The 13753-nt window shown below is 39.1% G+C and overlaps 1 protein-coding gene across 1 annotated transcript in view; it reads right to left on the bottom strand.

The window, feature by feature from the left end:
• The window catches only part of POLA1 (DNA polymerase alpha 1, catalytic subunit), a 314044-nt gene that overhangs the window by 153003 nt on the left and 147288 nt on the right, over positions 1–13753 (bottom strand). The window contains exon 37 of the mRNA XM_055337985.1: positions 12540–12671. Coding sequence (XP_055193960.1) covers positions 12540–12671 — 132 coding nt within the window. The remainder of the gene's footprint in view (positions 1–12539; positions 12672–13753) is intronic.

Raw genomic sequence — 13753 nt, 5'->3', positions numbered from 1 at the left:
GACTTCATCAAGATAAGAAGCGTTTGCACAGCAAAGGATACAGTCCACAAAACTAAAAGACAACCTACAGAATGGGAGAAGATTTGCAAATGACGTATCAGATAAAGGGCTAGTTTCCAAGATCTATAAAGAACTTATTAAACTCAACACCAAAGAAACAAACAATCCAATCATGAAATGGGCAAAAGACATGAACAGAAATCTCACCGAGGAAGACATAGACATGGCCAACACGCACATGAGAAAATGCTCATCACTTGCCATCAGGGAAATACAAATCAAAACCACAATGAGATCCCACCTCACACCAGTGAGAATGGGGAAAATCAACAAGGCAGGAAACCACAAATGTTGGAGAGGATGCGGAGAAAAGGGAACCCTCTTACACTGTTGGTGGGAATGTGAACTGGAGCAGCCACTCTGGAAAACTGTGTGGAGGTTCCTCAAAGAGTTAAAAATAGACCTGCCCTACGACCCAGCAATTGCGCTGCTGGGGATTTACCCCAAAGATTCAGATGCAATGAAACGCCGGGACACCTGCACCCCGATGTTTCTAGCAGCCATGTCCACAATAGCCAAACTGTGGAAGGAGCCTCGGTGTCCATCGAAAGATGAATGGATAAGGAAGATGTGGTCTATGTATACGATGGAATATTACTCAGCCATTAGAAATGACAAATACCCACCATTGGCTTCAACGTGGATGGAACTGGAGGGTATTATGCTGAGTGAAATAAGTCAATCGGAGAAGGACAAACATTATATGGTCTCATTCATTTGGGGAATATAAATAATAGTGAAAGGGAATAGAAGGGAAGGGAGAAGGAATGGCTAGGAAATATCAGAAAGGGAGACAGAACATGAAGACTCCTAACTCTGGGAAACGTACTAGGGGTGGTGGAAGGGGAGGAGGGCAGGGGGTGGGGATGAATGGGTGACGGGCACTGAGGGGGGCACTTGACGGGATGAGCACTGGGTGTTATTCTGTATGTTGGCAAATTGAACACCAATAAAAAACAAATTTATTATTAAAAAAATAAAAAAAAACAAAAAAAGAATGAAACACACACTCACACAAACCCTATACACAAATGTTTATAGCAGCTGCACTCCTAATTGCCAAAAACTAGAAACACCTTTCAATGGATAAGTGGATTAAACAAACTGATACACACAATGGCCTAATCTTCAGCAATAAAAGGAACAAGCCAAGTGGAAGATGAGTCTTGAAGGCTGTGTATCAGAGGATTCGTAACTCTAAGATCTTGAAAAGACAGAGCTATAGCAATGACAACAGTTATGTAGCTACCAGAGTTAGGGGTGGGAAGAAAGGTGACTAGAACAGGATAGCAAGAGACAGTTTTGGAGAGCAATGGAATTATTCTGTATCCTGATTGTGGTGATGGTTACATCAATCTACACAATATGCTAGTATTTGTAAAATGACAAAGTCTGCTATAGACATAGGTACATTAAAATGGATGCATAGGGATCCCAGGGTGGCGCAGCGGTTTAGCGCCTGCCTTTGGCCCAGGGCGCGATCCTGGAGACCCGGGATCGAGTCCCACGTCGGGATCCCGGTGCATGGAGCCTGCTTCTCCCTCTGCCTGTGTCTCTGCCTCTCTCTCTCTCTCTCTGTGACTATCATAAAAAAAATAATAAAAAAATAAAATGGATGCATATTTGAATACAGAAAAGTTAAATGATCGTTTTAAGTCACTCAACACCTAACTCTGGTTTCTAGAAAGCTGGAACAGTGAGCATAATTACTTGCATGCTGGAACTGCTGCTCATGTTCTCTTCATGATCCAATATAAGAAAGTAATGGATTAAAGATATCACTTTGTTTTCTTTCTCAAATCCTCATTGCTAAATTTTGTCTTGTGACAAAGTTCCAAGAGAAATGTCAGAATTTTTCTCCAATGATCTTTGTGGGAGTTGCCCTTAGAATTTCATTTTATATTTACAGATCAAGTACCTACCCACTCCTAGCTAAGCAAAGAAACACAGGTTACAAAATTTCATTTTGCACATCTCTGAGCATGGCAGCACATTCACTATGGTGGCAACACATTCTCAGATGGAAGATAAGGCCAGAAAATATGATACTTTGCAACCAAAAGCGTTACCAATCAAAACAAGACAGATGAGGTCAACCATCCAAATGAACCAATTTTAAAAGTGTAACTCAAAGAAGTAGCATAAGGGAAGTATAGGAAGGGGTATGGGTGATGGAAGTGTTCTATATCTCGATAGTGGAAGCAGTTCCACGACTCTGCATTTGTCAACACTCGGAAATACACACACACACACACACACACACACACACACACACACACACCCCGAAGAGTGAATTCTATTGTATGTAAATTCAAAAATAAATTTTCAAAATGAACACTACTCATCCAAAAAATATATGTTCACTGTTGAATACTTAGAAAAAAGAAATGATAGTGCTTTATACCATATACCATTCAAGATCACAGGTTTTTAAGTACTAGGGCTCAAGAAGTTTATTGGTATGGTTTCAGATTCCACACTGAAAACAACCCTTAAGAAACTACCACATTACAAGTTTGGTGTAGGGACAAAAAAGAATACCCACTATTTATGGAAAAGGCTGTTAAAATACCTCTACCGTTTCCAACTACATACCTGTGTTAAGCCAAATTTTCTTCATAGGCTTCCAACAAAGTAACATTGTAATAGACTGGATGCAAAAGCAGATACCAGAATCCAGCTGACTTCTAGGCCACACATTGAAGAGCTTTGCAAAATGTAAAACAATGCTACTGTTTTTAGTAAATTATTTTGCTTTATAATATAGTTATTTTTCATAAATGTTGTTATACAGTAGGTTCACTGTTATTTATAGATGAGATAATACTTGGTAAATGTGTCAGTTTTAATTTAAAATCTAGTAAATATGAATATACAAAACCCACATAAATGAAAATTCTTTGGCATCCTCATAAATTTAAGAGTGTAGAGGGTTCTACATACCAAAAGGTTTGAAAACGATTGTGCTTCATCACCACATACACTCATCAGTATGAGAATCCAATGTGCCATGAAATTTTAAGCAGGCCTTTCTTGAATCTAGGTTCTCCTTTGGTCTTTCTTTCCTGATCAATGCCTAAAAGGGAGTGACTCTTGAACATCACTAGATGTAAAAGCTGTAGATGAGAGAAGTTATACTCCAAGGACTAGCTGTGAGTTCATCCACATGGTTTCTAAATCCTTAGTATACATATGGAGAGAAATCCTGGGCACTTTTGGTTATTTTCCTGGCATGATTCTTGGACATTCTTTTCTGGTGGATGGAGACTGATGGCCTACTACTCTGGCCAAGAGTTCCTGAGAGCTGAGCTAGCAAATCATCTAGGTTTCTTGAAGCATGAAGAGTTTCTCAAACAGCCAAGGAGCCTGAGTACCTATGCAGTGTGAATAGGGCCAGGGACCTTTCAGCAAACAAGGAGAATAATGTACTCCACAAAACCACCCACCCTAAGAGTTACAATATGCTTGCAGGAGAGTAAAAGAAAATTTAAAAAGAAGGAAATGTCAAGAGTCAGATGAATTTTGAACAGGACAAAACAAACCAACACCAATCAATTAGAAAATACCAGTGTTCAAATCTTTATTAATAGTATTTTTCAGAATCCAGGCTTTGAGAATTTTCTATGATATTTCTGAAAGGAAGATAAATTAACTCCCTCCTGAATAGTTATATGGTTATCACTTTTAACACAAGACTAAGCCAGACTGCCTGATCTGGAAATTTGTATCTTTATCCGCAAAGGGCCCATTTGCACATGAGAACCATAATGTACACTTTCTAGGTGGACCAAACATGAGAGACAGCCATGGTCTGAGGTGCTCTCCTCCCTCTCTCGTTTACATGTGCAGCAGAGAACAGGGAGTTGTTTTGCTCCTGGAGGTCCAAAAGGTCAACAGTGTGAAAATCTCACTTTTGAAAGGTTAAATGAAATCTGTTCTGGTTCAATTTCTTACTCTACTACAAGACAGTAGCTCGAGATGACTGGAGTTAGACCTCAAGTTGAGTTTTCCCTAAATACACAAGGTTAGAGAAATCAAACTGAAGAAAGGAATTCTACTCTTTTGGCACAAGCAGTTTGCTGTTTTTCCCTGCTTGCTTTCAGGTATTTGACAACTCCTATAGCATTTCCTCAGCATTTCAAAAAACCTCCAATTTTCCCTTCAGAGGAGGCGAACTGTATCAGAAGTTGCTGAAATCCCAGGCTTCCCTTCAGCTGCTGGGCTAGCCCTTTGCTGGGGGGCTATAATCAGCTTTCTGGACTTCTGCTCCAGTCAGCCTTGCAGCCTGGCCTACCTGGCCATGCTAATGTCTGGGGCCTGTGTGGCCTCCTACTGAAAGGGTGACTGCAGTGAAGATGGTGAGCAAGCTGTTACTCATGAATGGATGGCTTACCATATACGATGGGCAGAATTCTGGATTAGGGTTCCCAAATATAGTCACAGGCCTGATGCTATTTGTGACCTGAGAGAGTCACCTGATAGCATCAATCTCACTGAATATTGTTAATCCATTCAATAGTGTTTTGCTGAGCATCTATCAGGTTAGGCACAATACTGGGTGTTGGGCCTCAAAGATGTCAAGGCCCAGCATCCTTTCCTTGCTTTTAGTCACTTCCTCAAACTGCCCTTCTTCATGTCCTTTCTTAAGGCTGACTTCAGGACCCAATTCACCAACATTGAAAAAGGAATTCCCACACAGGTAAACCATAGGGAGGGCCAAGAAGCATCATGGTGCAGAATCGTTCTCACCGGATGGGAGAGGGAGAGCAGGGAGATGATGAAAGCTTCTAGATGGACACCTCAGAAGGATGGGCAGGGAGGCCCCAGCCCAGATCTCACTCTCTGGGAGTTCTGACCACACACTGGAACCCAGTGGAGCCTTGTTCATCCACCATATCTCAGAGTGGAGTAACAAGTGTTAATAGTGCTTACTTCAGGAGCTTTCTAAGCATTTTTTTAAAAAAGATTTTATTTATTTATTCATGAGAAATACAAAGAGAGGCAGAGCCATAGGCAGAGGGAGAGGCAGATTCCCTGCAGGGAGCCCGATGAGGGACTCAATCCCCGGACCCTGGGATCACACCCTGAGCCAAAGGCAGATGCTCAACTGCTAAGCCACCCAGGCGTCCCTTTCTAAGCACTTTAAATGCATTATCACAGACAGTCCTCACTATGACCTTATCAGCAGGTAGCATGACTATCATCACTTCATAAGCTAACTGTGGCCTGGGGAAGTCCAGTAACTAGCCTAAGTTACAGAATAGTCAAGTGAGTACAAAGGAACTCTGACTTAGCTGTCTGAAGTACAAACCTCACAGCCTATTGTTAGGCTAGCAGGGGATAGTGTGAAAACCGACAGAACCACATGCTAATAAGCCTTCAGAACCTAAGGAAAGGACAGGAAAGGGCCATGGCTATAAATGCCTCTACTTCTGCCAAAGAACTCAGGAGGGAAAATATGCAAAGGCAGGGAAGGACATGGGCATGGGAGAGGCTGTGGCCCGAGCTCATATTGTGCAGGCAGCTTCAGGGTCAGTCCTTAATAGACAACATTGTTCCCAGCAGTCAGAACATCTCAGAATTTAGTGTGGGTCCCTTGTTAGTTCCTCTAGATGATGCTCTGGTTCTGAGCCTTCCCAAACAGGGTCCACACCATAAGGTTAAGATGAAATGAAATCAAAGATAAAGAGGTACTGTGAGAACTATGGAGTACAAGTTAAGGGCTATTCTATGAAAAATTAAAGTCAGGTGGCATATAAGGCTATATCTGATCCAATTTACTTATTAGAACTCCTTCATAATAGATAATATTCATACCATGATAAGCTGCTTTTGGCATGTTTTAGGGGACTATATTTGACCAGTTATTCACTCAGATTTGTACAATAATAAATTTACTTACAATGACATTCTACTCCAATCATCACCAAATCCCATTTCTTTAATTTTTCTGTGAGAACACACCATGCATAGTAGCGCAATGTTTACCTGACTCAAAATCAGCATGCTTCATATTCATACCTGAGAAAAATGAGCCATTCACTAATAAAAGCACACCAATAAAAGCCACCAATGGGCCTAGATATTAGAATACCACATTTAAAAAATGCAATGGATGTCCATGATGTAAATTTATGCTTGGCTTCCTTGTCAAATGGTGTGGAGCAAAAGGAAAAATTCTCATTATGTTCTTTTTGTTTCGTTGTAATGAGATTTAGGATGAGTTCTCTGGATTCCTACAGAAATGATCCTTCTTCGAGCACTGCTGGGCAGCGTGGATTGTGCTGCCTGTGATGCTGAATGAATGGGGTGGAGATCTGCTTCTTTGCATGCCTTCTGTACCACTTATAATTATGCTGTTAAGAGTCTTTACAAAAAAGAAACCCAATTTAATCTTTTTAAATGTTCTAAATATAAATGCAGAGGCAAGGAAATAAACAATAATTCCAATAGTGCCGAGAGTTTAAACTATTCAAACTAATGTACCTGTGACACTACTGCGTATTGCAAGCTCTAACCTAAAAAACTATCAGCCCGTATCACCACAGGTAAGAAATGAGAAATTTTGAGGGTTATTGAACACCAGATCTTTGCAGCAGACCAGGAGAGAGTTACTGAACATCACTGCATGGCTCTACAACCCTCAGATCCACCTGCACAATACAGCCCTGTCATGACATACTGCACACGTAAAAAGGGAAAGGCAATAGTAATGAGAGTAGCTCTGTTGGTGATTTACATGGGGGAGGGTGGGTGAGAATGGTGGGGGCAGGAAGGGAGCTGTTTCCTCTCTCATTTCTCAGATTTATTAATTAATCAGGTTCTGTGTATTCCTCAAGAAATGCTCCTCCATCAAGCACAGCTGGACACCATGGATTCTGTTGTCTGTGTATTTTGGTGGAGCAAATATTTTAAACAATATTTCACCAAGCCTCTCTTGCACTTTCTTTTTTCCCTTGCACTTTCAATAAAAGATACCTCCAATTCAATCTCTGCCTTAACATTATTTTTGATGGTTGTTCTTAGTTTTGTTTTCAAGGAATGCATACCCATTCCAAAATTAACAGGCTTTTTACTTATTTGCCAAGATTAAAACAAAAAACAAGTTTAACATGGATTCTTCACATACTACAAAACATCCCACTCTACTTCCCAGATGTGTGCCATCTTCCAGACGGACTCACAGCCACCACGCTGAGGCTCAGCATCACTGGTCAAATGTTCTCTTCTCCACTAGGTGCTTGTATATGTGAGCCTAATAAAGTCTCTGCATCACGAGGCAGCTGGCATTGGACGTCATTTTTTGAATTCCTCAAAAAAGTGGGTACAAAAGAGATTTTTTAAATGTAGCTTATGCCACAATTAATATTTTAAGGAATAAAAGAGAAAGACCAGGGAAAGAGCTGGAATGAGAAAAGTAGTACAGCGAGCATCCACTTTGTATCATTAGGGAGAGACTGGGATCAGGACAAGGAGTACTTTACTGCACAATGTGATTTTGAGCCATGATAAAAATATTTCTGGTCAGTGCCTCTTTGCCTGATACAATGTTTGGGGGAGAAAACAAATTAGAGCTATAAAGTTGGAGCTCAGCATATCACAAAATCAACAGTAATAGGGGACTTAACATATGGAAGGCAGAGTAACAAAAGGCTCCGTCACTGCCTTCATGACCTTAAAATTCTGTGGGATTTTGTGCTACCCAAGAATCCTGTATACTACTGATAAACCTTCTGCCAGTATGACAGCAGTGTAAGAAAGAATTTAAAGAAAACATATAAAAAAATAAAGAAAACATATGATAGTGTAACCTTCATTTGTTGGTTCCTTTGGTTACTAACCATTAAAATACACACACTACAGAGAGCAACAGGCTGTGGCAGAGATCACAGATGAGCCACAGAAGAAAGCACAGCCCCTGTCCTCAGAAAGCTTATTTTAGTAAAATTCTGAAATTGTATAATCAATAGCAAATCTCCAAGAGATTCAACCATCACTTTCTGGTCCAAGAAACTAATCGACACTTATCATATGCATGACACTAAGTATTCTAGATGGAGGGCCAGCAACATGAAGTGCTGGAGGTAAGTAATGCTCCTTTACAAGTGGCTTGAAAGACTCCAACACTCGTGAGGGATACATTTTGTCACAGCAGAACTCTAAAACCTGCATAAGCCATCAGTGAGAATTTAGGAGTATATTTCCATTGACTATCCAGCCTTAGAACCAAATGGCTAAGTATTAAAATGAAGATTCACTGTATTATTATAACTAACAGTACTTGAGAGGAAAGTAAATGACCCACTAAATCCCTCCCAGGTACCAAGAGGGGTCTGATTTTCCATTTATCAGCAAGTCTTTGGGGTAGACAGCAACTCAATCTCAGACTCTCGTCGGTGGCTGCTTCGTGGACGGCTGAGGGGAACACTTCAAAAATGAACCAGCTAAACAAACTTCCCAGCAGCACTTGACAGAGCTACACCTATTCTTCCCATTTCCAAAGCAGTGGAGAATTAATTACCAGTTCTATGGATCTATTGTAAGTATAATAGACTAAAGAGCTATCACAGACACATTTATTGTAAAAGCACAATCCCAAGAGTGTCTAGTGGAGGGCCAAAACGATTAACACAAATGCTTTGTCAGATCAAAGATAAAACCTGCACCGCCCAATTGAGGAATGAATTAGAACAGTGGGTTATCTTTCAAATTAACCAGGGCAGTTAGTGAGGAAAATTTCATGAAAGTGTAATTCTTAGCCTTTGTGAATCCACACAGCAGGCATTCTGCCAGCTGACAAGATGATGAAATTTTCATGCTTAAAAAAAGCCCTCTTCATTTCCCAATTTAGATTAGCTAGTGTTTCTCTCTCTTTTTGTGTGTGTGTGCGTGCGTGTCTATTTGCTCTTCTGGAACAGAATTTAAGGGGAGAAGAAACACATATCAATTTTTCACTGTAAAATTGAGTCTTTCAAAAAACATCCTTCAAAGCTTAGAGATACAGTCTTTACATGGCCTTTTTATGATTTTCAAAAAATACCAGTTCAATTTCAACTTTGTGTAGAGGAACCAACAAGGACCAGGGCACAAAATGAACTTTGAATTAGAGCTTTCTGTGATACCTCCAAGTCTTTCAATGCTTCCATCAAGTCTTGGGATAAAGTATTAGACTATTTTCCTCCTAAAGCAATTAATATACTAAATTTTCTTGCTCGATGCTTTCTGTATTTCTATGTACACTGAAATGTAAATGTTCGGGATCCCTGGGTGGCGCAGCGGCTTAGCGCCTGCCTTTGGCCCAGGGCGCGATCCTGGAGACCCGGGATCGAATCCCACGTCGGCCTCCCGGCATGGAGCCTGCTTCTCCCTCTGCCTGTGTCTCTGCCTCTCTCTCTCTCTCTCTCTCTCTCTGTGACTATCGTAAATAAATAAAAATTAAAAAAAAAAAAAAAAAAAAGAAATGTAAATGTTCTAAGAAGTGAGAATTCAAGGGATACGATCACTCCTATATGGTGAGAGAGAGAAATTGTCTCCTATGGAAGGGGCCAATATAAAAATATGATACAGATTATCAGATATGCAAAATTTTTAATGTTTGTTACATCACACTTATTCGATCTGCACTATTTATTCATGACAGAAACTAACAGGATATATGATGTATTTTTGTGAAAAGTGGTTCAGAACCATATTGTGTTAGGCTAAACTTCTGTCCCTTTGTTCTTGACACCCCGATTTCTTGGTGATCTAGAACTATGTTCCTTGGCAGGTTATAGTGTTTGGTCAAGTACCATACTCCTCCACTGTCTTCCTCAAGGTCCTTCCCTAAATAGATGCCTTCCTTTCTTAAGGTAGGCTCTACTTCCCCTGCAGTGATACTAAGACAAAAATGAAACACAACATTGACTCTTGCTCTCAGTTCAGGGACAACTTTTATGCCCAGTACTGTCTAAATTGTGAAATGAGAATAAATTCTTTGGGTCATTTCAGAAAACAGTCATTTTACCTCAGTACTTATTATCAATATCTTTGTCTTCAGGACAGTTGGTGTATTAATCTCTAGCTGGATTGCCATTGCTATGGTATATCACACTGAATTTACGGTCATCACTATCACTTGATGCAGAATAACAAAAGAAAACTCTAATGCCACGTCCCTCTACCAGCAAAAGTTCCTTTAAATCTGGGGACAGGAGAAAAGAGAAGAGTCTACCAGTGAAGTAGAATGTAGAGGCGTTTGAGCATTCTGTATAAAAGCTCTCATCTTGAGAATTTTAGAGATTAGTTCATTATGGGGCCATAGAACAAATAAATGGATTTCTTTTGCTCCCATCCAATTATATATGACTAAGATAAGCAAGCAGAGAAATAAGTTCCTAATTTTGAGGACAGTTATATCAAGCTTCAACTTCAGGAGTGGTATTTGGGCACTTTAATAAGAAATCCTATAGAAAAATCAATCCAGTGCACACTTAACTAGAGGAAAACTGTTATCTGCTGTTGAGATACCTGGTAGACAAGACAATTAAAGCAAATACAACGGAAACCTTGGGTTAAATGTCTAGCTGCCTAAAAGTAGGTTATTTAGCTTGAAAAATACTCATACCACCCCCCCACATATAATTCAGTTAGAAATCAATCTTTCAGTTAGAACATATTTCTAACTATACAGAAGATCCCTTTTCTGCCTATTCTCAACTTAGTCATAACAGATTGTCCTTTCTTATAGAAGGAAAAGATGAGTTTCCTCTAGTATTAACATTTCCATGGTAAAGATTTTGATAGACTAAACACTGAGAGAAAACTCAGAATTCTTCCCAAGAGTCAAGAATCATGTTCTGCTCAACGAGGTCTGTAAATGAGGAGCTAAATAGTTTTGATTTGGGCTCTTCATGCTAAATAAAGGCCTAACATTATATGTGCTGAACATTTCATCTACTGTGCAATGTGAACCCACAGATAACCTTTATTCTGATCTAACTGTTCATTAAGTGTAGCAGAGGATTATTCACTAAAATACTTCAGATTTCTCAAAATGTAGTCATAGTTATTATTTCTAAAATACCTTCAGACAAATCTACTTGGGTGTGTTTGACAAATACAAATTATCCTACTCCAAAATCACAATAAACTCTATGCTTCTACTCTTCATCCTAATAACCTAATAATTGATTTTCATTTCATGAGGTCGATTTTTAAAAAAAATTTTTTTTAAGATTTTATTTATTATTCATGAGAGAAGAGAGAAGAGAGAAGAGAGAGAGAGAGAGAGAGAGAGAGAGAGAGAGAGAGAGAGAGAGGCAGAGACACAGGCAGAGGGAGAAGCAGGCTCCATGCAGGGAGTCCAATGTGGGACTTGATCCTGGGACTCCAGGATCACGCCCTGGGTCAAAGGCAGGCCTAAACTGCTGAACCACCCAGGGATCCCTGAGGCCGATTTTTAAAGAAGAAAATGCTGTAGTAAATGTTAACTAACGTAAGTAGATATTAAAGGATGACACCGATCAAAGTCATGGGTGTTACCCAATAGAATCTGAGCTTTTGGAAATGCTTTGCCAATGTAGCTTCTTTAAATAAGTTACACTGAGCTTTTATGTAATAGGAATTTTGTTTAGATGACAAATGACATAAACACTAAGAAAAATCAAATGAGAAGCGTGTGGTTTCTTCAATTTTAAGTTTTGAAAAAAAAAAAACCCTCATCCCTATATGTTAAAACCAAAATAAATGCTTTGAAAAAAAGCCTTCTTTCTAATGCAGACTGCTCACTCACTTTTCTAACATTTTTAGTATATACTTATAAAAATTAGACAGTCTCTTTAAAATGCCAGACAAATTGCATTGCATTTAAAGTTAAAAAACGCTTATGGGAGCCTGAGTGGTGCAATCGGTTATGCGTCCAACTGGCTCAGGTCTTGATATTGAGCCCTGTGTCAGGCTCTGGGCTTGTGTGTGTGTGTCTCCCCTGCTTGATATTCTCTGTTTCCCTCTGCCCTTCCCTCTTTTATTCTCTCTCTCAAAATAAATTAATCTTTAAAAAAATGTTTATTTTCATTTCCTTGGACAACACAACCAAGTAATGGTTTAGATTACCACAAAAAGTCTTAACCTGTGGGCAGTTATTAAAATCACCACACATGATGTTATGACTCTACTTGCCAAAGACAGGCAATATTGATTTTTTCTCCTCTGGTCAAAGATCTGAGTGACCACTTAATTTAATCTTACTCAGGTAACAATAAACTAAAATATTTCCTGATTATATTCTCATTTTTCTTTAAAGCAAAAATTCAGTATTTAAAATACTGCTCATTTAATGAAAGAGATATCCAATAGAAAATAAAATGCCTTTCCTGCAAAGTCTTCTAAGAATTTTAGTTTCATAAAAACCAGGAATACAAAACCATACTGTTTTATTTTAGAACAAGAACCAAACCTAAGTAAGCCCCATATGTAAGAAACTCATTGTGGACACTTACTTCATAGTATTTTTTAATGCAACGTCTAATGTCCATGATCAATTTGTTGCTCAGCTGTACCACAGAGGTCAAAGGTGAAGCCTTACAATCAATGTTGCTGCAGCGATACAAGCTGGGCTCCACATCAGTTCCCTACAGAAGTCAGAACAGACAAATACACAAAGGGTTACTGCAAGGCTAGCAAAGGTTTTTTTGTGCTTAAAAACTAACATGCTCTCCTGGTGTGCAATATTCTTAATTCGTTTTATTATTGAGTTTTTAACCCTATTTTTTCAACTACTGTCCTCTCGAGGATCCCCTTAGTCACACGAACCTCCTGCCTCTTTGCCATCATAAAATGGAGTACAAGTCGAAGGGAAAACCCTGAAATCACTTCTGTTTTTACATTCAATATATGACAGACCTTAGGGATGAAATAATTTTCCCTCTGAAAATACCAGTGAAGTCACACCATTGGAAATAAACATTCTTCTCAGAGATATTGATCAGAGTTTTAAAATTGTACTTACTCATTCCAAACTTGAAGACAGAGCAAGCGTACTAATGACATTAGTTTCCTTTCATATTGGCAACTTAATTTTAAGATGAAGCCTAAAAATTAAGTACTACACCAGAAAGCAATCACTTATTGTCCCCTTAGAAAATCTAAAATTTCTGTAATTCTCCCTCTCCACTACCCCCTCAAATGAAAATTATTTGGGGGAAGGGAAGGCAAGAAGAGTAGAAATTTGAAAGAATTAACTATTAGTGGGCGGGGGAAAAAAAACCTCTTGTTTTGTTTTGTTTTAAACAAAAACAAAACAAAGCAAATAGAATATATAGGAAAATTGTTGGGGTTTCTGGAGCATTTGTTTTCCTTCTTGATACTTAAACATCTTGGTTTCCTGCTCCAATCTGGTACATAACCCTACCCGCCACACTAAGCAATTCCAGGTGGAAGAGATTTTAGAGCTTGACATCGGCTCTTCCACAGTTAGCCCATCTGCAAGTCGTCAAGCCTCCATGCAATTAACTATCTTATTTACAGCTGTAATGAAGCAAAACTCAAGGATTTAGCAAGTACTGCTGATCTGTGTCTGCCTCTTCCTTGCACTTGCTTCCAAAGACTGCTTTGTTTTGATTCAAAAAAATGCAAAACATCTGCTGTTTGTCCAAATTAACTTAAAATAATTACTTTTAATTTAGATAAAGGATGTATTTCCTTTCAGTTTCAA

The sequence above is a fragment of the Nyctereutes procyonoides genome, unplaced genomic scaffold, assembly GCF_905146905.1.
Source record: "Nyctereutes procyonoides isolate TBG_1078 unplaced genomic scaffold, NYPRO_anot_genome, whole genome shotgun sequence".
Lineage (NCBI taxonomy): Eukaryota > Metazoa > Chordata > Mammalia > Carnivora > Canidae > Nyctereutes > Nyctereutes procyonoides.
This window is presented reverse-complemented; position numbering and strand designations above follow the sequence as displayed.